The sequence below is a fragment of the Stegodyphus dumicola genome, chromosome 4, assembly GCF_044657685.1.
Source record: "Stegodyphus dumicola isolate Sdum_Otavi_A_Nest chromosome 4, ASM4465768v1".
NCBI classification, from domain to species: domain Eukaryota; kingdom Metazoa; phylum Arthropoda; class Arachnida; order Araneae; family Eresidae; genus Stegodyphus; species Stegodyphus dumicola.
The window spans coordinates 183,935,257-183,960,941 of record NC_140771.1 but is presented as its reverse complement, the minus strand read 5'-3'; the positions used below and the strand labels follow the sequence as shown (position 1 = coordinate 183,960,941).

Sequence of the window (25,685 nt, the reverse complement as noted above, 5' to 3'; positions counted from 1 at the left end):
AAAGTTTACAATTCGGTGCTTCTTGTTTATTGGCGATTTTTTTTACGCCAAGATCGGCGCCAGGAAGGCACAATTTCAAGATGGACACTACACAAAACCAAAATAAGAAGTGTCGCAATCTCTGTTTCCCTGTACACATCGATCTTTTTTTCACTTAAAAAAATTCCAGAATTGCACAAATTAGGCATTGCGCACTGCCTTAAATTTGTCCATGTACACATCGATCTATTTTAATTTTAAAAAAATCGGGAAGATAAAACAAAGTTAAAACTATCACGGTAACCATAAATGCGGTTTCATCGCCAAAATTAAGAAAAAAAAAATGTCGCTAATCGAAGGGGCACCCAATTCTACACTAGAGCCAAAAAACGAATTCATACCTCTAAGTTGATTCACACAACAAAATTCTTGATTTGGGTCTCTAATACAAGAACTCAAATTTCATAATAGAAATATTCTAATGTTAACGTAGTAAATTGTCCTCTTTAATACAAAAGCTCAAATTTCATAATAGAAATGTTCTAATATCAACGTAATAAATTTGTAACTCTAATACAAGAACTCAAATTGCATGATAGAAATATTCTAATATCAACGTAATAAATTTGCAACTCTAATACAAGAGATAAAATTTCATAATAGAAATATTCTAATATCAACGTAATAAATTTGCCACTCTAATACAAGAGATCAAATTTCATAATAGAAATATTCTAATATCAACGTAATAAATTTGCCACTCTAATACAAGAGATCAAATTTCATAATAGAAATATTCTAATATCAACGTAACAAATTTGCCACTCTAATACAAGAGCTCAAATTTTAAAAGGACGTTAAATATTTTGACGCTTTAATCCAAAAGCTTAAAGTTAGACTATCGTTCTATTACTTGCATTCAATAATAAGATGTATTATTTTCATACAAAATGGCACAGTATTCATTAAAACTTATACTCACAAGTACTGTATTTTCTTCTATTTTTAAATAAACACTGGTCCACCTTTCTATCTCAGCGACTACCACCAGATGTTTATTCTTTTATACAATCTGTAATGAAGTATTAAAGAAATCTCGCCATTTTTCGAACGAACAACCAACATTTTTAGTCAAAACTTACAGAATAACTGAAAAACAGTTTTAATCGCTTGCAATGTCTGCGGATATTCTTTGCGCGCGGTTTCTTTATATTTCTTAGTGGAATTATACTGGTAGCGTAGCAACGCAAATACGCTATAGTGATTTTATCAAAATTCAGGTTTTTTCTGATTTCAATCTTATTTTATTTCTATTAAGTAAAGAAAATATAAATCCGGGACACATATATTTTGCTTTCTCCTGCAGTTTCAATATAAATATTTTCGTACCACATTCGTTTTCTACAAAATTTCATAAGTATCTAGAATTTAGAAAGATAGCTGGGTCTTTTGAGCTCACTTACTTCCATCTTATTTGAAGTTGGAAACAAATTACTGACCTTAAAATCTTCTGTAACTTTGACTTTCCATTTCTTATGAACATTATATTTTATGTTGTTTCGCTGCTAACGCATTTATCATCTACCCGACCTGACAAATATTTCTATTCTAAAAAGTATATAATCTTTAATTTACGAGCCGCGCATCAAGGCAGTAAAAGGCAAGAGCTTTTCGACGTGTGGATCTTTTAAAAATATATTCAAATAACTGTTCTTTTAAATAAATAGTGAGCAAAATTTAAACTCCGAAAATTTGTTTTTAGTAGATAATGTAAAAAATTAATATTTCCAAAATTTTGATTTAAAACCTGTCATAGATTTTAGACAGATTCGAAAAATCTAAATAAATAAAAATATGCGAAAATTCGAATTTTCGATTGAGTAAGTATATTTGGGTTTGAGGATTTAAATCACCCTCTTTAATATACAGATTATAATAATAATTGATAATGTTTATATATCAAAGGGCACAGAAATGATTTATAAACTTAACTTCGTTTAGGTATCATTAGGTATTGTATCTGAAAGACGGTTGCATGGAATGTTAGATAAGAATTCAGCGATAAAAATATTTTTTAAGTTTAGCCGAATAATAAATTAGTAATTGAATTTAAGGTAAAATATGCTTAAAAAAGGGCATGTCTTATTGAAATCAGAATAAAATATAAAGTTATAAAAATTTAGAACTACAATTCAATCTATGTTCAAAAGAAAAAGGCAATTTCACAAAGCTGAAACTAGGCTACACTCTATCAATAATAATTATTTTTAAATCTCTCCAGAAAAAGTAAAAAGTTTTGTAATTTCCTGCAAGATACTCTTATAGAATATGCTTATCGATTCTGTATTCTTGTGCAGATAGAATTAGGTATTATGCGAAAACAATGGCTGATGATAAATGAGTTCCATTTTAAAATTAAAGATTGAAAAAATATGTGAAACACATCATAATTTTTTATCGACTAGCAAGAGCTTAAAATATATTTACAAACATTATTGGCAATTCCATTAGGATGTTTCGTAGCGTAGACAAATAAGATTTTAAATCTTTCGCTTAGTATTATGATAAGTTAAATTCTCATTATTTAATCATAAATATATCTAATGTTTTACATTTACAAATAAGAAAAAAAGCAATTAGAAATTCCATTGAATTATAGAGTTATTAAGAAAATGTTACCGGTATTTTACTTGGTTACGAAAAAATATATATTCAATAAAAATATTTTACATTGTCTATCAGCTAGAGGCTGAGTGCATTCTAAAAAATATTACTATGCGTCGCTGTAATGTTTAGAGTGTTAAAAATGTTCAGTTCTAATGGGAAGTTCAAACTAATTGTGAGAAATTAAAAATAAATTAATGCAAAATTTATATTTATATATATATATCAAAATTTATATTTATATAATATGTATGTATATATATCTATATTTATATGTATTATCACAATGATAAGAAAAATCTTTTGTTATTTGACCATTATTTTTTACTGGACATGCTCTCTTTACTCGGTGTTCAAATCCTGGCAAATAGGATGGCTGAATGGGCATTTTCTTGTTTTTCTCTGTAATACGAGCCAGTTTCTTTTAGAAACTCCTACACGAAATCATTCCTGCCCTTAATGTTCGTTCATATCAGGTTCAGGTGTTTCGTTATAAGTCGGTTCGCTATGGCAGATTTTGACTGTAGTCCGACAAGAATGCATCCTTTTTTACCTGGGAAGATAAATGTTGAATGCTTTGCAATAATCAATGCGTAGGTTTCCATAACATGCCTTAACCGATCCATTTTTCTCAAAAATCCCTTCGAAAATTCATTGAATTTTTTTATTTTTTCATTTATTGTGCAGAAAACTCTGAACTAAATGGTATCATTAATGATATATTTTTTATAAAATTTAATTTTTAAACGATGTATAATTATCTAAAACTTTCACCTTTTCTCTCCTTATTTATGTCATACTTCACACACATCTTCACAAAAGACATACTTTTCTACTATATAACCGCGCGTATAGTGTAAATTATGTACACTACTAAAGATGGCAATTCTTTGGCATGAAATTATAAACCGAGCTTTCATTAATGTCTTTAATAATTTCCCTCTGAAGGATAAATCTCGAACACAATATGCTTGATCCAGCAATGCAGTTTCGTAAAAGGGAGGTGAATAAAAATAATCAGAATAGCTTCAGAAATGCAATCAGTATCAGAATTTCAGCGCTAAATTATATATTTCTGTTAACCTGGCACAAGTCAAAAAAGTGCTCTAAAGCTCCAAATTTGTAGTCAGTATATAACACGTCATGAGTAGCCGCGCAGTGACGTTTTGCGAAAAGGCGAGAACAGTCATATAATACAATATTCACTGGATTCCAACGTTAAGCACGCGTCGGTAATATCAACAAAAATACAAAACTAAAGCTTTAGTTAAAACCAAATTGCACATAAAGATAGAAGTTGTTTTACGCATGAAAGAAAACAAGCATTATTTAAAACGAACCAAGATGAAACCAATATTTCAATTTCATAAGTTAACTAAAAACGTCACATTTAGGTTAGTAGTAAATTGATGTCTAAAGGTAAAAACAAAAACAACTTACATTAATAAGATATATGACCACCCCTGACCGTCACGCTAACGTTACAGCGATTGCCCATGCTTTATGTGAGGTGATCAACCATTGCACATGCTAGCAATGGTCATTCCTCCATTAGGGCAGTATCCACATCTCTGAGACTGGCTGGAAAAAGCAAACGTGCAGCTTTAACACATGGGAGGGCATTTCAAACACTTTTAGTGGAATTAAAGTCGGGGGAATGCGGCGGCAAATCCACAAGAAATTCACTCTCCAGGTACTTGCCAATGATAGTAGTTTGATAGAAGCGAAAATTATCATCCGTAAGGAGAAAATTAGGACCAACTGCTGCAGTTTAGTCTCGAAAAAGGGTACAAGACTTCATCTTATACACGTTTAGTCGTGTAGAACTGTCTTTCGTCATAGAACCGTCTGCTCAGTTGTGTGCATCGATATCCCATTGCAATTCCAGTTCACAGCATACTGCCGCCATTTCTGAATGTGTGATGTTTGTTGACGTCCTGGGACTGATTTCACGTGCAGAGAATGATAGTCCAGTTGAGATGGTGAAGATACTAATTTAATTTTTGTTAACTTCACCCTTTGAACTGGGCCCTTAGAGAAACACAACGGATGGTACACGAGTATACAACACTTTGATCTGAAGCATTCGGCGTAGTGTATTGGCAGACATTGTCTTACCAAGTAAATATACGATCATGTCTGTAATAGTTGTTTAGGTCACTCGTCGATTCCATTTGGCTACTATACCGATATTCAAATGAAGTGGTAACCCTTGGCCGACCGAGCACAGGTCTCTGGACAACTGTTCGACGTGTCTAGAATTATCCCCATATTCGAAAAATTACAGAATGATCAGCGCGAAGGAATCGGCACCCTTTTTTCTTAACCGAAAAAACACGATTATCATCAAAATTTCAATCATGTTCTCATGTTCTCAAACCTTTCAGAATACTGGCATCTTCAATGACTACCTAACTAGCACATGTTCAGGCAATCAGTCGTGCATGGTTATAACATACGATATTTTCGTACTGCCATCTGCATCCACAGTCATTGTCAACCACTCAAATTCAATTACTCTTTCAAAAATTTATAATTTTATTGGCTGCTTAACTTTTATTGGACAGTATAATGTATAATGTATACTTTCTTTCTTTTCGCCATCGACGGAACAGCTGGCCCACTGGGTTAGGTGGTTTTCAACCTGTTGGATCCCGTAGATGGAATTAAAAATAAATACATGAATAAATATAAATAAGAAAGATATAAATAAGAAATAATATAAAAGAGCTTAGTACTGTGCCCTCCGGGGATTGGCCACGAAACGAGGAATACTGAAATAAGGACCTGAACATGGAAAAAAGGTGCATGGTGGGGACTACTGAGACTAAGCGGAAGACTTTTCACTATTATTATAGTACATGTTAAGCATACAGTTATATTAAGGATGTGCTATGATAATCAGGTACAGATATAAAGATGATCAAATACATTACAAATTGTGGAATACATTAAATGAGTTATGTATTAATCATAATATTAAATATAATTAAAAACAGCGAAAACAAAGAAAAAACAAAAAACAACAAAAAAAAATCACAAGACATTAAGTAAATTAATATATGTACGGAGAGGGCTGCTGACGGCACGGTGTCCAAGGAAAGAAGTCACACCAGGCTGTCAGCAATGCTTTTAGCAATGGTAGTGCAGTCTCTAATGCGGTGAACGCATATTTATTCTTAATTGTGTTCTTGAACCATGCCGGTTTGCCATATTGATTGCAACTGGCCTTTTCAAATGGGAATTCCTGTGTGCAAGCAGTCAAACAGATAGTAATCTGGGTCACCAGTACTGCCACAAATACATTGGTCACTGTCTCTTAGGCGACATCTGTGAAGATAGGACATGTATGGGCCATACCCTGTCAGATACTGTGTGAGGTGCGAAGAGCTGCTATTTAAATTATGGTTAACTTTTGGTTGGAAATCATAGTCTTCTGCCTGTGCTGCTTGTCTCCCAGTAGTTTTGCCACTGCTTTATTAGTTCACATTTGAGAGTAATTTTCAGATATGAGTATATAATGTGTACTGTTCCAAGAATCTGCGCGATGTCGAATTTGGGCAATTTTCGAATTTTTAAAGAGAAAATATGAGAATTGCACAAATTAGGCATCGCGCAGAGTTTCGACATTGCGCGCATTAAATATTGTACAGATTATATAATATGAAACATTGCCGTTATTACAAGTCTATTTTTGCTATTATTACTGGTGTTACAAGTTGGGTAACTCTAGAGACTAATCCTTTGATTCTGGCGACTGTTGTTTGATGAGTTTCACTGAGGTGACCTCTTTAAAAAAGAGGTTACCGAACAATAATTCTTTTCATCAAGCTTAAGGTATCGTTAGGATTGCCGTCATCTAGTTAAATATTTGCATCAACGATTATTTTTTCGTTAAATAACGCTCAGTTAGCAGAAAAATACCTATGAACACTGCGAAAAAAAAAAAAAAAGGAGGGGGAGGACATTTCTATATCTTCCGTTCTACTGCGCCGATTGACGAAATTCAAATTGCCTTTTTCGTGTCTCCAAAGTGTGACTTCGGATATATATTAGATTTATATATAGCATTTATTCTAACATAGGTATTTCGAAACAAATCGGACTTTTTCTAAACTGACATACCATTTTTTTTCCCATATTTCGATTCTATGACTTAAATTATAGTCACTACCAAATTTTGTAAAAATCACACGAGTAGTGTATAAAAAATTAGCTCTCAAAATTTTAGCTTCTCAATGTCAATTGAATTTGGTATATATTTATTAATATCTCATTTTTTATTAAACATTTTTGATTCTTCCTTTCACATTTCGAAATTTAGGTTCATTCTAAATAAAATTCACCTATGTTTTATGATTTTTTTTTTAAATTTGTATTTTTAAATAATTTTTATATATTTTTCGAACACAGTTTTGACTATAACCTATAAAATTTTTATCCTCATCTTAAAGTAGATGTATTTCTAAGCTTACCTGCAAAAAATTACACTTTTTTATCCAAAATTTTCCAAAATATACACGACTTTACATATTTGCGCGGTTTGAAATTTGGCATCTTTCTTTGAGCGATAATAACACCAAATGTGGTTTATGGATTTCGTTACAGTTAATTGCCACAGCTATTTCTAACCTTAAATTTCAAATAAAGTTTTACGTAGAATTAATTATATGAAATTTTTCCCCTCAATGATGCGTAATAAATATTTATTAATACTATATATAAAGGTGTTTTTTTTAATTATATATGATTTTATTTAAATTTGTAACTTTTTTTTTTAAAAAAAATCTTTCCTTTTTCCTTTTTTTTTTAATTTTTTTTTTTTTAATATTTGTAAAAGTAAATTTTTACCTTCGCTGTGTAATTGTCTGCTACTTTAACTTCATTTAAATTTAATTGTCTAAAACTGAGAAAAAGTAGTTTGATGTTTATTTTCACAATGTTTTTTAGCAAATAAGACGTTTGACATTTTGGGTCATGTCCCAGCTTTAAAAAACATATATATAAACATAAATTTTTACACTAATCCTCCTAGAAAGAATGTTTTAAGTAGCAATTTTTCTCGTGTTGTAGATTATATAAAAACATCTTCTTTAATAAATAAATTTTTAGGCTTAAAAACTCTAAATAATGTTATTAAGATTTTTTTTGCACTCGATATAAGTGTGTGTGTATGTGTATGTGATTATTGCAAAGCCTCGAGGGCTATCTGCCTAAGAGGAAGGATGCCTTCGTGGAGGACTTTTTAAGGGAAACTGGCTCGTATACACGCACTCGATATAAGAATTGAGTCGCTCGGTGGTACAGGATAAGCGCTGCTGGAGTGGTTTATTTCTTTCTCATTTCACAAAAATATTTTAATTTAAATATTTATCCTTTGGACTTTGCTTTAAACTTTATTTATAGTTAAAATGTCTAGAAGCTGTCTTCATCTAAAACGCATTTACTGCAACTGATATTTTAAAAAATTTGACAAGAATGCAAAACTTATGGAAGTGCAACAATCTTAATTTTTCTTGTGTCAGCACTGAAAACAAATGTAGAAGGAAAGAAGGAAATTAGGGGGGAAGCAAAAATTTAAAGAGGAATCTACTTCAAGAAAGTTGGGTGTTCAAAAAGACAAAAACGGTATCATTGCAGTTTAAAATGAAGAGCGACTGGTTTTCAACTGTATGGTTTATAAATTTAATTTACTTCATAGAATATCATATCGTATCACAAACGGAGCATCCCATGGATTTAGTCGAATTATTTAAAGAGTTCGGAATTTATCCAGTGACGTACTATATAGATATCAGCTAAAGACGTTTTCCCTCTTGATGAAACCAGTCTTTCCTTTCAACTCACACCTTCAAAATGCTTAGCCTGTAAAGACCGATAAAGGCTCTGATAAATACTGATGAAAGGGATTGATTTGGATTATTAAGTTATGTCAAAGCAGGGCTATCTGCCTTAAAGGAGGGATTCCTTCGTGAAGAACTTTCTAAGCGAAACCAACTCGTCGACTCGTATACACGTTACACATGAGAAAAACGCCCATGCAAACTAGCCCGTTCGCCGGGATTTGAAACTCGGAGCGAACTACCAGTATTCAGCGACTTTATCGCTCGGCCGTTGGTGGGCCCTTTTGATATGGAAGGCGATAAATTTATTTAAAATTAATGTCAGAAATACAATATGTTCCGAAAAGTTGGATACTTTTTAATATCCTTGCAGAATACCTGAAAAAAAGACCGAGCCATTAAGAAAAAAAAATATTGCGTAAATTTTAGTATTTTTTAATGTTATGATATTTGATTCTTGCGATTTCAAAAATAAAATATTTGACTAAAATATCAATAACATTTTATGAAATTAAATATAGGATGATAAAAATTGTGTAAAGAAATGGGCACAATGATAAAACTGTTTAAAGCAATTTATGCAAGTCATCCTAAATTAAAATGTCAAACATATATATCTCTTATTTATATATCTTTTTTGAATAGAACATTGAAAGGCGTGTTAACTGTGCTTTATTTTCTCTTTTAATATACGCAGTTTTTAAACGCATCGTAGTCTGGGTCACAAAGTATTCTTCCGAAAGAAACGCAATTCAAATAAATAAAATCAAATTCTGAAAAATTTATATTAATAAATATATTTTAAATGCTCAGTTCGAATGAATAATGAATAGAAAATTTTAAAACAATAATCTGAAGAGACAATGCAACACAAAAAATAAAATAAATGTCTAAAAATTCAAGAATTACCTAAAATAATAACTATGACTAAATAATATAGTATAAAGAAAACTATTTGAAAAGAAAAAATAATAAACGATGCACCTTTTATTTAAACTACGCAGTTCGAATGAGTAAATAGAAAGTTTTAAAAAAGTTATTTGAAAGAAACCATGCAACTTAAACAATTAAAATGAAATTCGAAAAAGAAAAAAAAATATTTAAAAAATACCATAAAATATAATATAAAGAACATTATTTGAAGAAAAGAACGAAGTGACTTTTTTCCTCCTCACGCATAATGTAAAAAGAAAAATAGGTTGCCATATATTAAGAAGTTAGCCAAGTGAACTATTCTTGCCGCAAACTGGAAAAAAAAAAACCGAAAATATACATTTTTTGAATTTCTCTGTAAATTTCTCACCAGATTTTACAAATCTAATATTTAAGCATAATTTGAGTCGTAGAATCGAAATATGTAAAAAAAAAATTGGTACGTTATTTCAGAAAAAGTTTTATTTTCTGTTAAAATACCTATGTTAGAATAGCGCTATATATAAATCTAATATATATCCTAAGTCGCGCTTTCGAGACATGGAGAACGCAATTTGAATTTTGTCAATCGGCCCAGAACGGAAGATATAGAATTGTCACATTTTTGTTTTTTTGCGAAGTGTATGTACCTATATTTTTATACAAAGATACTTACCTTTTTTAATATGCGCTGAAGAAGAAAAGGAAACAGTTTCTGAGTGTACGTATTGTATCTTGCTCAAATTTTAGAACAATTATTTATTGCTGTAAGATCAAATTTGCAGCATTTGCGCTGTCATCGTTTGACCATTTCTGAATTTAAAATAGTTACTCATACAAAAGAGAACGATAATTTTTTCTAGTACATTTTAAGAACATCAGCATCCATATGACGTATGAATGCTACAGTTCCTGCACTCTTAAGTTGTTCTACATCAAATTCTGTATAGAGATGAAGTAAACGCTACACTGTGACTTTTAATGCCCATGGTTATTATCAGCGTAGCCATGTACTCTATTCCCTGCATATACTTATTTATGAACCTATCTTTATTCTATGTTACTTCTCACCTAAACTTCCCCACAAAACCTCTGTCTCTTTATCAAAGTGCGCTGAGTTATATTCCGTTGTTTCATATTAATTTCCTAATTAGTAACTTCATTCATCATTCTCACATACCGCTTCCATTCGCGGAATTATGTATGTCCAGTGACAGGAAATAAAGTGCTGAATGAATGACACAAACCGTAATCAGAAGATACATAATTTAGGCAAATGAGATAAGATGGAGCATCATCAAATTTTCTTGAAGCTTGACATTAGTTAAATAAAAGCTGTGAACATAAAAGCATTGTTATATATAAATCTTAAACGTAACTGCAAAGCAGACAAGGTTATTATTGTTTCAGAACTAGACAGGAATTATTTAACAGGTAGTTTCACATTAAATTGCTCAGCCATTTGGAATGAATTTAAAGTGTATAAAATTGCCTTTGTAGATATTACTTATAACCATCTGGCAAAACTAATTTCATCATGAAAATGGTGTATGGTTCGAATTGCGAAAGTGGAATCTAATCTTCAGTAAACTGGGTGCTGAATTCCGTACAAATAATGTTTCCTCAAGCATGAAAAACACTCCTAATGGACCGCATATCAACTAGTTACTTTATTGCAATATCTATTTCTTCTCAACTTCCACGCTATTATCAACTTATCGAGATTTCCTCCGAAATATTTCGACTGGAAAGCAATTCGTCATAGGAAACATCCAATACTGGTTTACTCTCTTCTGAATTTCTCTCTTAAATCCCTCGTGACTGCAATCCTTTCCTCAAAATGCGAATTTACAATGTGCAGAAGGATTTTTACTAGGAAACCTGAGTTTTCAGCATAGCGTGTTTGTTTCGCATCACGACTTCTATTGATGTTTTTCTTTCAGAAGAAATACAAAATTTCAAAACAACTCTTTGATACAATTTTTCTATTTCTATATTTTTGAGTTAAGTTGAAAAACTTATCTAAAGCAGTCCATAGAAAAGAATCTGTATGTTTGCTGCAATAAAATTTAGAACTTATTAGACAGTAATTTCAATAGCAAAACCGTTAAAAAATTTTACTTTTTTCCCCGCTTTTGGATTTTTAGTATTAGCAAATTTGCCTCTTTCTTCTTAACATAGTTCTGTAAGGTATAAAATGCATTTCTAAAACGATGGACAAGTTTAAAATTTTAAAAATTACTTTTGTTCTTTAAATACGCTTACATTAATATTTGTTTTTATTTGTATGCAGTTTTCATGCTTCATGTTATAAGTTGATGTTTTGTGTTAGAATTTTCAATGCTCTTTCTGCTTGAATATTCTTACTTTGATTTTTAATTTTTACTCTTTTATTCTCTTTCTTTCGCTACATTTTTTCATACTTAAATTTTCTGCGCTGGAAACTGTCTTTTCCTACAACTTCGACTACTTTGAAATGCAGTATTTATCTTTTAAAGGTTTACATTAATTTGTTATTCATCATATTCCCTTGATAATTAAAGAAAAGTATAGCCATATTTCGGTTTATCTTTTTCATATTTCAATCTGCCTTTTTTTTTTTGGTTTGGAAATAGTTTTACTGTTTACAAACCTTTTCTGAAAACTATTGTGGAAATTCCAGAAATAAATATCTTTTGAATGATTATTCATACATTTGAAAATAATTCAAGGAACGAATCAATTAAAGTAGGCTTTCAGGCTATGATGATTATGGATTGGATTGAATTGGATTGGATTATTCAATTATGGCAAAGCACACGAGGGCTATCTGCCTAAACGGAGGGATGCCTTCATGGAGGACTTGCTAAGGTAAACTGGCTCGTATACACGTTACACATGGGGAAAACCACGAAAGCGCCCATGCAGCCAGCCCGTTCGCGGGATTCGAACCTCGGACCGAGCTACCAGTGTTTAGCGTCTTTACCGCTCGGCCGTTGGGGGGCCTATGACGATTATGATGACTCTGTTTAATAAAAGTTTGCAAAACTTCAATTTGTATAAGGATTCTGTGAAATTTCGGGTTAGAGTAATTGTGAAAGTTATTTTTTATATTCAAATAAATCATCCGAAAAATTCTTTTACGATCAAAACTACCTGAAATACTGTTAATTATAATTTAAGATGGTTACCATGTATAATTAATGTTGAAGACAGTTATGCATGTAAGTTTTCTTATGCAAATCTCATAAGATATCATTTATATCAGAAAACTGTGAATGCAGAAGCCCCGATTTCAATCCCATCTATGAGCAAGGCAGACGTTAAAAACTCTCATCAAAGTATCGGTGTGGCCAATATTGACGAAAAGTCACGTTTTTATTTATTGGTTTAATTAGTGAATCTTTTTTGTTTTGTTTTAAAAAACAAGTTTGTTTTTATCTCTACGTTATTTGAAAAAGAAAATGCTAAAGATTACTTGAAGCCGTAAGAGCAGGAAGCATTTAAATCTCAAAAATTGACATCTTTAAAATCGTGTCAGCTCTCGGCTTCGAAAAACGTTGAGAAAGATTAACTAATGTAATTTCTACTATAATTAACTAATGTATTCGACTGTAATAAGAATGTAATTTGTAGAAAATATCAATAATCTGCAAAGTATGAAGAGTGCAAGAAAGTATGCAATTGCTGCAGCAAGTTCTAGTGCTTTCTGATGTAAATCACCTGATGTTTTCCTTTCCGAAATATCTGGTAGTTTTGTTAACCGGCGCAATCTACACAGGTTTCAAATATTTGTCGAGATGGCTTTCTTTTTTAATTTCTCCTATTAGCTTAAGATAGAACCTTTTACAAAATGAAACAAATTCTGAATATTTCGACGACACAGAAAAGTAAACAACTAAATATAATTCAGTTACATTTCTTTGTACAGACACAGAATTAAATTCTGTTTTAAAACAGCTTTGTAAAATTGCTACGCTAAACAAGTTGTAGAAATTCTGGGCTTCTATAATTCTTCTTTTATTCCGAAAATAAAATATTCACCATTTGCTCTAAAAATGAACAGGAAACCTTCACCAACTACTCTAAAAAATGAAATATGTTTGAGATATATGAATGAAACAGAAAAATGTACGAGTGAAGTATAATTCAATTATGAAAGTCTTCAGAAAAAACGCTGCTTGAAAAATGCATTAAGTAAACGCACTGCAGAAATTCAATGCTTCAAGAATTTTCTTTTAACTAGACGGAAGTCGGAACTTTATTGAAAATACAAACATACATGTTATGGAAAAAATTTAAGAACCACGAAAAGTTTGTAAAATGATGCATCCAATCGTCTAACGTATTAAAAATAAAATAATTCTCGCATATATACAGAGTAATGAAATTTCTGAGAAAAACCAAAGAAAAAAATTTTAGCAGGTTTAGAGCGAGAATCTTCAAGAACTGCGAGGAGTTTTCAATTTCTACCGCCAATTAAATTTGCTTAAATTATTTTTTCCAAAACATAGTGTTTGACGCATTTTACACCATTTTTTTCCTCCATCCTTTTAACTCCGATTTCTTGAACGTTAATTCACCTTTTACTACAGAAGGCTCTATTCTTCATCGTCAATACAAAATAATTACATATTTTCATGTCGCATTTAAGTTTTTTCCCTCTATGGCTTTTAAAATTTCCGATTGAAAACTTGGCTTTCGGGTAATTAAATGCGACAAATCGGCTGAAACGTTCTTAATATTTCTTAGAGCTTTTTGTCTCAATCTGTTACTTACCTGAAGAGTGGAAAGTTATTGAATGTTAAATGTATTTTAATACGTTTCGTGTCCACAAATTTGAAAGACGATTTTTCCCCGATATGTTTATTCATTTATTCTTCTAATTTTAGTTTCAGATTAGTAGGTTTTTGAGATATTTTATTTTTTTGTACAATCAAAATGTTGAGCAGATAATCTAAAAATTAAGAATTTCAGTTAAATAAGTGTACCTACCTAGTCATCTAAAAGATCAATCTAGATATTCAGAAAAAATGTACAGAAGTTGTGATGAACATAATTCAGTCGAAAAATATCTATTAACTTTAAATATAAGTGTAAATCTTCGCTAGTTTTGCAGTAGTTGACTCACCAAACAAATAAATACAAAATCATAACCACGCCAAAAGCGCGAAACTGAATATATACTGCTTTTCACTATGATGTATATTCTAAATTAACTTCACATGTATTTACGTTCTGAATTATCTACAAGTAGTGATGTTCTTGTTTCTGTTACACTTTCTAAGTTTTATGTAACCTTAAGACTAATAGGTTCATGAAAAGGGTTTACTTTAACTCTCTCTTGAGATTTGGAGTTAGAAGGTAAAAGAGAAGGCTACATGTGTGACTGTACCTATGGTTTTAGTACATTTGGCAGTTTACAGTAGCGATGAATAGCTAATACCAATTTTGTTAATGATCACTAAAGTCGAAAAATATGTTTTATGTTGTGAATAAAAGTTAACTTCCTTTTAATCAAAAATAATTTTTTTAATCCCCAAAATAGTTTTCGACAATTGAAATACACTAACTTTCAATCAAATTAGCTCACCGAGAACGAGGTACAAACGAACTTGCAGGACTTAATCTAGTCTTCTTTAATAAGGTGTTGCACTGCCTCATAATGTATTATAAGCCGTTACACATTCGATCCTGAAGACTTTTGTTGATGTCTTGTGGCAGATGTACTCAAGCTTGCTATACAGTGCGTGCTAAATCTTAGATATTGTGGGTATGGCGATAAGTCACGTGTTATCTACTCCCAGACATGTTCTATTAAGGACAGATCCAAGATTTGGACCAGACCTTTAAAGTGATTGCAACTACAATTCAGGTTCTGTGATCATACGCAGACGCACCAAATTTATATTGTTTGCAAATAAACGCACAACTTAGCAACCTGCATAATTTCACTGTTTGTGCTAATATCATAAACTGTGAATATATAATAGATTTATTCGTCTGCAAAGTATTGTAAATTTTGGTATTCTGATGTACATTCCGTAAATTCCGAAAATCAGTAACGTTTCATAGACATTTTATTTTTATCTCCAGCGCGCCAGACTGAATATCGGAAATTCTAAAGATATGCTCATTTTAAAATTATTTTGCGATATTGCTCTTGAACTGAATTTTATGGTTTAAGTACGAAGAACATGATATTTAATAAATAAAGGTAGCACACAAAATGTTTAAAAAATGCCCTTTTGGACATACTTTAAAATCTAAAATCTTTCAGATTTTATTTATTTTTTAACCTTTAGTTTATATTATTTACGCATTTTATATTACTTATCATTTGCTGCTAATATCATTTGACGCAAAGTTTATTTTACAATGATTAAATCTAGCTGCAAGTGGAATTAATAGTAATCAGTGTGAACTAAACAAATTAATTTATAAGGATCTGAAAAAGTGCAGGTAAACTGATGAAGCCTGAAACTTTGCATATTGTTGAATGTACAAAATCATTCCGTGGCTACGGACTAACGGGGCCTTGATTTCCTTGTAAGCAAATGAGCTATTTGCCATAGATTAGTCTTTTAAGTACGCTTCCAGATCCTCCTCTAGTGTTATAATTAGTAACATCTGGTATAAATTTTACATTTTTAGTATTTAAAAGCATAAAATCAGAAACAAGAATAAAATGCTAAAATTCATGTTTTAGGTTTTTATGCTATTTTTAAGAACAGACCTTAGTGGCGCCTCTGTCATGGTCTAGAAGCCTTTGAGATTATCAGTAAGTACGGTGGTATAAAAAAACTGTAGTTTTTTAATTTAAATTTATAGATTATTAAATTAGGGTTTTTAATACTCAAGGTTATATTTAAAAATTCCAAAATAAATTTTTAAGATATTCTGTGTATAAAAATTACTAATGATTCATCAAAAGATAATTTTTAAAGTTTGAAAGAAATTTATTGTTTTTTTATTTACTCATTTCATTCGTAAACTTCATTACTCAATTGATTAATCAGTTTACTACGTTAGTTTCGTCATATCTATATTTCATATTACCTCACTCAAGTAAATAGTAAAATTAATAAGAACATCGGTCACTTTATTTCTCTAGGGCAAAAAAAATAAGATCTTCGTTAAAATGCATAGGTCTACGTTAACTTATACTAAACTGAAATTATAAAAACAAAATACACAAAAAAATTAAACACATTTTTCGTTAACATTACTTTGAATGAAAACCATTGAATTATTCTATAATATATGTTTCATGAAATGCACTTTACGTGAAATATAATTTGCATTGGTAAAGTCTACTACGCTGGAAAACATAAATATGGAGCCTCTGTAACGGGTTTTGTCCCGCGCCGCGAGGGTTTGTTTGTAATCAAGCCTCCAATTTTGTAAATCGATCTGAAGGCAAGTGTTACAAAACTAATATAAAAAAGGTACATATTTTTAAATTTTATTGTACATATTCCTATATTCAAATTGTATTGTACATATTCCTATATTCAAATTGTATTGTACATATTCCTATATTCAAATTGCATTGTACATATTCCTATATTCAAATTGTATTGTACATATTCCTACTGTGTGATAAAAAGCATCTCATACGGTTGTTTACGATAGTTGATGATGACACATAATTGTGTTCTTTTTTTTTTTTTTTTTTTTTTTTTTTTTTTTTTTAGATTATCCTCCTACACTACTTGAAGTCTTCAGTGAGCAGACATTGGAGCCTGGTCCATCCGTTACACTAAAATGTGTGGCACAAGGTAATCCTCTGCCACAGATAATTTGGACTCTTGATTCAAGCACCATACCAGAAAATTCCCGTTTTCGTCTTGGCGATTATGTTAGAACTGGTAGCGATTCAACTGAAGTCGTTAGCTATGTCAATGTAACTTCCGTAAGACCAGAAGATGGAGGCTTGTACGAATGCACGGCATCGAACGATGTGGGGAAAGCCAGTCATTCCGCCCGTGTGAATGTATTTGGCCCACCATTTGTCAGAAGTATGTCCAACTTGTCTGCCGTTTCTGGGGAGACACTCAGGTTGCAGTGTCCCGTGGGCGGACACCCTATTGAGAGTATTAAATGGGAGAAAGGTGAGTTCAATTAAATATAATAGATAGCTTATAAGGAATAAAATTATTTTGCACACTTTCCTACAAAGTAAATATTAATGATAGAAGGACCAGCATCGTTTCTGATCAAAAGATATATTATCGTTTTATTGATTTTTGTGTCAAGGGGGTATAAATTGCCTTTGTTTGAACTGTTTGTCAAGCAGCCTGCATTCAGACGGCAATACTTTGATTTCATTAACGGATCCATTTTGTGCATATTGCCAGAAGTCCATAGCATTCGTTTCAATAGCTCTTTGAATCCACTGTAACGGTTATGACCTTAGACGTTTATGATAGAGAGATGGCACATACACAGCGTTCATCACATATCGAAAATGAAGGTGATATTTCACGTTATTTTGGGGACAAATAGCAAAATATCCATTTTATGGATAAATCCATTATATGGATAATCTAAGAGTAAGGACGAAGTGTCAGTCTTCAAGGTGATAATTTAGTTTAATGGTAATATCGTCTTAAAATTTGTGACACTTCTGTTCTTCACTGATAACTTCTCTCTCCTTCAACTATTACGAGTTAATTTATAAAAAAAACAAAATAGTTTCTTTATATTTCAGTTACGCTGTATATTGTATATATTTTACTTATACATACAAGTTGAATTTTATCCAGGATTATTCAGTTTAGTTTTTCTTACACAAGAATGTATTTAATTAATCATAATATTAATAGATGTCAGACAGATTTTTATCGTTTATGAAATCTCAGTTAAATTTTACGTTTTCGATTTTATTTCAAGGCAAAATTTTCGCGACAGGAATAATAATCATAGTAATAATACGTAAGTGAATGAAAAAGCATGTAGAACTGAATTTAATAAACGATGTAAAGTGAAAAAAATTTTCGTTTTTTTATTTTTCATAATTTTTTTTCCTACTACAATACATTTCTGACACTGTTTATTATCTGAGTTTAATCCAAGGCAGAAAAGTCTTCCTCAAACTTTGGAAAACAATCATGGAGAGTATTCATAAGATCAAATGAAAAACGCACGTCGCCAAGGTCTTTCTTCGGAATTCTCAACTTCAGAAATCATTGAAGCTTGTACGGAAGATGAGGTAAGACTTGAAATTTTGAAGCACTTATAACAGCTGTTGTTCTAGTTGAAGTGTACTTCATCAACCTCCTAATTTTTCCCACAGTTAGTTTTCCAATTATGCGTAATGCTTCCCTATAACTATGTTTTCCTCGCTGGATATAATCAATCAGAAGTAGCCGTTTGCCATTCCAGGAACAAGTGTTTCCAGAAATATCTGAGCTGAAGTAGCAAGAGAAGAATAGTCGCAAAACATATCACAAGACGTCAGAGATCACCTGATTTTGTGACATCATAGATTTGTAAGCTCTTGTGCCCACTGACGTCATCACAAATTCTGTCTCCCAGAGCGCCATAGATTACGGTTTACAATTCGATTCTTGGTCTTATATATGTTAATTTATGCATATTAGATCTTATACGAATTAGTTAGTAAAATTAACAATATAATTTTGAAACTTTGCTTATTTCTCATTATTCAAATCTACACTTCTTGATTTGGTTTAATTCTCAGTTAATTTACGTTGTTATTCTTCGGATCATTTATGTATATCCGATGCTAGATTATTTCTCACATTTGATTGTTAAGATTAACTCTTTTGAATTATTTTATTCATTGTTTCTTGCTTTAGTTATTAATGCTCTTTTGAATATTCTACTCTGTTTGTATAACTTATTTAATTTCATCAGATTCTGATCCCTTCTTCCAATGTTAAATTTATTTGAACCGTTATTTACGATCACATAATTATTTCACTTTTAAACAGACATTCTCATCTTAGCTTCTAAAGGTTCGGATTTGTTTCATTTAGACTGTATCCATCAATTATTCTAAAATGTTTTCATTTTAAAATTAGTCAAGTAGCTTTTGAAATAAAAGTATGTTATAAAACAAATATAGGAAACGCAGTCGAAGATAACTATCCGTTTTGGACATAAACATCTGTTACTGTTTTACAGAGGTACTGTGCTTTATTAAATTAGATTTATGCGCCCTTAGTTCTCATTTAACCCACCAGCAGCCAAGCGGTAAAATCACTGAATACTGGTAGTTCAGACCTGAATTCAATTCCAGGTGAACGGGCTGGCTGCATGGAAAGATTCCTGGCTTTTCCCGTGTGTGAAACACATGAAAAATTACACTTACTCGTGTTGAAAATTGAGTACACATGCACTCATGGTACTTCATGGTATCATGCATCATGGCAGTTGCCACTTATCAGTTTTTATTTAAACTTAACCGTTGATTACTTTTTGTCATAAATCTTTTAATAGATACAGTATATTAATATATATTCATTTTATGATACATTTAAAAAGAAATAATTTAAATGGTGAAAAGTAACACAATGAAATGATTAAGTAGAAGAAAAATTGCAAATTCATAAAAACAATAAGTTTTAATAGCATAAGTTTCTCAAATTATCAAGTTTGAGAAAAAATCGCACAATCTGGCAACGCTGCTAGGAACACTGGCCGTAATTTTTAATTCATAATGCTGGACATACGTAACTTCTTGCTCACAAGAGAAAAGTCACTTTTCCGTGTCATGCTCTGGCGATGTATTTTTAGGATAAAAAAGATATACCCATATTTCATGGATGGTAACATGTTTGTACAAAAATGACTGGATCCTAAAGAAAAATTATCAAAGTAACTCCGAAATGTTAAAAGTGCAATACAGTTTCTGAGCTTAGGTTAATGTTCTTCATGATACTCATCTTCTTCATGATATATTTTTTTCATTTATTCTAGTCTGCCAGTTGAAATGCTGACAGTCTGTGTTATATGTTCACTAATCATTCCTATACCTGATATCGTAGACTTGTTTTCCATTTTGGCAATCATTTCCTCTGTGATTGTCGTAAATGACGACTGAAGCTTGTATCAGTTTTACAGGAAATTTTTCTCCTGCCTATTTTGGTGTGGTAATTACGGCAAAGCACACTAGGGCTATCTGCCAAAGGGGAGGGATGCCTTTCGTGGAGGACTTTCTAAGGGAAACTGGCTCGTATACACGTTACACATGGGAAAACCACGAAAACAACCATGCAGCCAGCCCGTTCGCGGGATTCGAACCTCGGACCGAACTACCAGTGTTCAGCGACTTTACCGCTCGGCCGCTGGTGGGCCTTCTGCCTATTTTGAAATTATGGAATAAGCTATTAAGCTGGGACACAGTTTCGAATGTGTGACCTGAATGCTTATGAATGTGCTTTGTCAATATATTGTTGCGTTTACTTTTCTGATACCAGTTGTCAACGTTATTTTCTTCCTTCACGTTCGTACGGGTTTCATGAGGATTTGGAGTGAATAATGACAATACTACTTGTTGAAGTATCGAAACACACTTTATTGGCCAGTATTGTCAGGACAGCTCCAAAACATGTTTTACAGTCGTCGATGAACTACTATAAACATGCTGACACGATCAGCGACACAGCCTTCAGGCTATCACGGTGGAGACAGCTTCACTGCAAATCACCAAAGTACAGCTCCCGACTCTGCTCAGTCGTTCGCGGAACTCCACGTACTCTCATGACTCTCCAGGCTACAACTCGCGATGCACACGACGACACACAGAGCACAGCTCCCGACTCTTCGTTTCAGTCGTTCCCAGAGCGCAACACGCTCTCTCGACGATGTACTAACCGCAATACACTACGAGACTCTTTCGGTGCACTCGACGATCCACTCGGCACTCGCTGCCCGGCTGTCAACTCGATTAACTCCGCAGGGATTGACTCGCTAGACGAGACGCCAACTCGATACTAACTATCTCGCACTCCAGACGAGGCACACTGACTCGCCCTCTAGACGAGGCACACTCTCGATACTAACTAACTGGCACTCCAGACGAGGCACTCTGACTCGCCCTTTCGATGAAACACACACTGACTGCGGGCGAGGAGGGTTTATATAGTTTCCGGCTTGTGTTCGAGAACATGCTGGGCTAAACCGGTAAGAATTTGTTCCAGAAGGTTCCCCATCCGTCCGTGGTATATCGCCAATTCTGTCGCCAAATGGGCGATTTTATTGCAACCCTAAAAATGCTTTGCGGGGAAGCTATCTTACCGCGCCTGGAAATTTCGTAACAATATGCTTCAAACAGGATTAATTTATTATAACCCGAACTTCATTTGTGTTCATTTTTGGAATTTGGCCTACGTGATTAAAACACTGGTTGCTTTAGAAAAAGAAGGAATTCAGGTTTACGATACCAGATTTGTCATTACATCTTAGATGACCAATATAATATTGCGAAACAATCATATTCGATTCTGCTTGCATTTTATTCTCCTTCCTGTGAACGTTTTGATTCAAAATGATTATAAAATGAAAATAATTCAAATTCATATCTCTTGGTTTATAATTTCCAAGTTTTCTTAAAATCGTTGATTGTTTGTCTGTATTTATGAATTCGGTTTTCCATTTCCTACTTGATATTGAATCTATAGCACTAAATTTTTATATCCATCACATTTGCAGAATATTAAAAGAATTATTTCTGCTATATAAATATCAAAAGCATCATTATTCCTTCAATTCACGTCTTCATCTAAAACATCGTTCTGAAGAATAAATATTAAATCAATTTAATTTTTGTATAATTTTAATTGAATAAAGCTAACTTCACGAAAGAGAAAAGTTAATGTAGTATAATAATTAATGAAAGCGAGAGTTTTGTCATATGATTATATCTTGGAAGCATTTAAAGGCTTTCGTATGTCAAAAAAAGAAACAAAATATCACCGTTTCAATCATTTAAGTTTCTGAATAAAAAAGGGGAAAATATTAAATAACTATGCATACAAATAATATGAGCACTCAAAGCAAACTGTTAACAGTACTACGTGATTTCTATTCGTAGAAACACCACATAGTATGCAGTACCTGTTTTTCTTTCATAAGATTTTCTTTCAGATTTTGATATTAGTTTCCATGTCTAAGCGCACTTATTAGTATCTTAGTAAATGACTAAATTTCTCTAACCTTGCGACCTGAAGCATCTCTAAATATCCATTTACTCTACGTCTAGGAGCGGATATTTTAATCCATTATTTGGATAGTCTATGGATTCTTTCGTTTTAAAGTATTCAAAAGTGGATATCGTATGATGATTTCACTCATTACCATCCAGCAAGCAAAACTGATCGCCAGTTGTTCCACGTCTCAAAAATGATCCAAAGCCTCATTTCTGTGTTTTAGAATATATAAGGAGTAAAGACTTGAAAAACCTTGATGATCATTTAACATTTTTCATTCTCAAGTTATGATTTCTCCACCTTGATATCTGCGTCTTTCGAGAAATTACTTTGAAAATAAATTTTTTTCCGGATTTCTGTAGATGAGTGTGCATCTAGTTTTGCTCTCTAAGCAAATTTTATCTTCATTCATAAGGAAAACTTGATTCCATTGCATGCTATTCCAGTTTTGATGCTTATTGCACTATTTAAAGGAAAGATCCTTTGCAATTGATTTTTGGGAAACACAATTTGTGAGTGTTCTTATTTACATTATCGTGAAACATAACATATTGCAAGCGGAAAAAGCTGCTGACTCTAAACTCCATAAAAGAGTCTTCTGCTAGACTATGATGAGCTTTGCCCTGGGCAATGAAGAATTGGTGAAGTAGTTCATCTATTGTCGCTTGCTGCAAGGGCAGATTAATTCTTAAGCATTAGATCAGTAACTTCATAAATCTTATTATCAGCTTATTGCTTCAGATCAGTGAATTCATAAGCCCATACAATGGCGACTCCGCTGATATCCGTGGTTAAGTGTGATGTTTGCATTCAACCACAAAACAGGTAGAACTATTTCACAATGATATGTAGTTATAATGTTTGATATTGCGCCTATAATGCGAACGAGCCTTGCACCTTTACAGCGCGCATAAAGCCAATTGCACTGAAAAATATTTACAAGCTCCTGTACGAGCACATTAAGAGGCCGAGGCTCCAGACTGCAGTGCTAGTGTGACATAACTGGCATTTCGGGTTCAGGAAAGAATTAGTATTTACTAATTCTTTCCTGAACCCGTGTCTGCTTCACAGACTCAAATTAGCTTATGCTTGTTCTCAGCTGTGTGGTTGGCCACGATGGATACTTAATGTGCTTGTCTGACTGGTGCAAATGGCGATTTATGGATGAAATAATGTTGAGATAGTGCTTTCTGTCTGCTGTTGACTGTTAGAGCCCTGAACAGTACACAAACCGTAAATCCGTTTTTTTCCAAGCCTCGCAGTTTGCAGCTAAAATAAAAGATTGCTCATTATCCATGATTATAGCCCAGATGTATGTTCTGAAAATACTGATGCTACCATATAATTTTAGAACTGACTTATGCAAGCCATGAGAATTTACAGGAGTTAAAAAAAAATCTCAATGCCGTAAAACAAAAGTTTAAACACTTAGTTTATAAAGTGGTAGCTGGGCAGCATTGTATTACATGCACATTTTTTCGTGCATGTGCACTTTCCCTAAGACAACAGAATAAAATTTAGAGGGATACTTCCACTCAGATATTTTAATTACTACATAAAACGTTCATTCTCAATTTATGGAAACGATTTCTTATTTAAAGTTTCCCGATAGCATTTTGAAAAATTTTTTGGCATTTCTGTTTGCGAGGGTTTTGCTTTGACTGGAGTTGCAGAGTAAGAACTTTATTTTGGAAATTAGTCTTAAAATTTGTTGATGCCTTACATAAATGCACTTTCCGAGGGCACATAAACAAATTGTAGAGCTGTGTAAAAATTGAGGTTATTGCATTTAAAAAAATATTTTAAGTTTAAAAGGAAAAAGGTATCTAGCTGAAACCAAACAAATAAAAATGACCACAAAAAGTACATTCTAAGGCTGTACGAATGCTAGTAAATATCAATCAGGTTACATCTCTGATTCTGAAAGAAAATTCACCATCTCTAAGATGCATTGCATCGGAACTGAGAATGTCTTCTGTCATTGTACGTAAAATTATTCATAAAAAAACCGATGTTTGAACCTAAAGTTCAACTGCTTTTACCAAAGCATATTGCGGAAAGGAAAACAGATTGTAAAAACGTATATAAAAACGTATATGTAGTTTCTAATAAATTTAAATTTTTGGTAATACTTGATGAGACATGGGTATATTTAATACACTGCAAAAAGAGGAAAATCAATTTTCTATTGCTCAATAGACGAAAATGCCGGATGAAAGGGTACTGAAAATTTCCCAAAGCGATTCATGACAGTTGCCAAGATTTTGTTACAATGATAAATTAAAACTCAGAAATATCTGATGTAAAGCTAAAATTAATTACCTGCGCTCTCACCAAACTATGTTAGAAGAAATTTATCAATAAATAATTCTAGCTTTATATTGAAAAGACATCAATAAATGTGAGCTTCATATGGGCAAAACTTCTATTCACACGTCTAAGTCAACTGCCGCTAATTTAGCAATATTCCATTTAATAAAATAACCTTCGGTTTATCAAAACGAGACTAAAGAAAACAGCTTCCAAGAATACAGAACGGACAGAAGCACAGAACAGTGGTATGAAAGTGACATGACTGTGCTAAGAAAACGTTCACTTGTAAGATCTGTAATGCATAAAAATTAACTACCAAACTCGCTTCCATAAAGTGCGAATGATCTTCTACGCAAATATTAGAAAATTGCATTTTAAAGTTTCAATTAGTCGGTTCTCTGTCTCAAATACAAAGTACTCCTCCGAAATTCTACCAAGAATGTAAAGCCTAACATAGAAACGTACTTCTTATTTTCTTCCCTCAGTACAGATAACGTTTCATTTTATTGCTTATGTTCGAAGAATTAACCTCTGGTTGTATTTTGCTAATAGTGCTGATACAGATAAAGACAAAATAAAAACGATATGTTTAATTTCAGGTATTTCTGTATTTATGAAATATCTCAAAGGCGTAAGAAAGGTACGAAACATTTTATACAAAAAAAGTACAACATAATAAAGTACAACATTTTATACAGATACGACTAAATTCAATGCCTTATACTTGCTTTAACATTTTGACATTTTCGTACGTTGGCTTTGATTATGAAACTTGAAGGTTGCAAACAAGTAAAGAATTCATTTAGATATTTGAAAG

The 25,685-nt window shown here is 32.2% G+C and overlaps 1 protein-coding gene across 1 annotated transcript in view; it reads left to right on the top strand.

Moving 5' to 3' along the window:
• LOC118186524 (cell adhesion molecule Dscam1-like) overlaps positions 1-25,685 on the top strand; it is a 685,332-nt gene that overhangs the window by 500,203 nt on the left and 159,444 nt on the right. Inside the window, exon 7 of the mRNA XM_085815869.1 lies at positions 17,075-17,491. Within this exon, the coding sequence (XP_085671995.1) occupies positions 17,075-17,491 (417 nt within the window). The remainder of the gene's footprint in view (positions 1-17,074; positions 17,492-25,685) is intronic.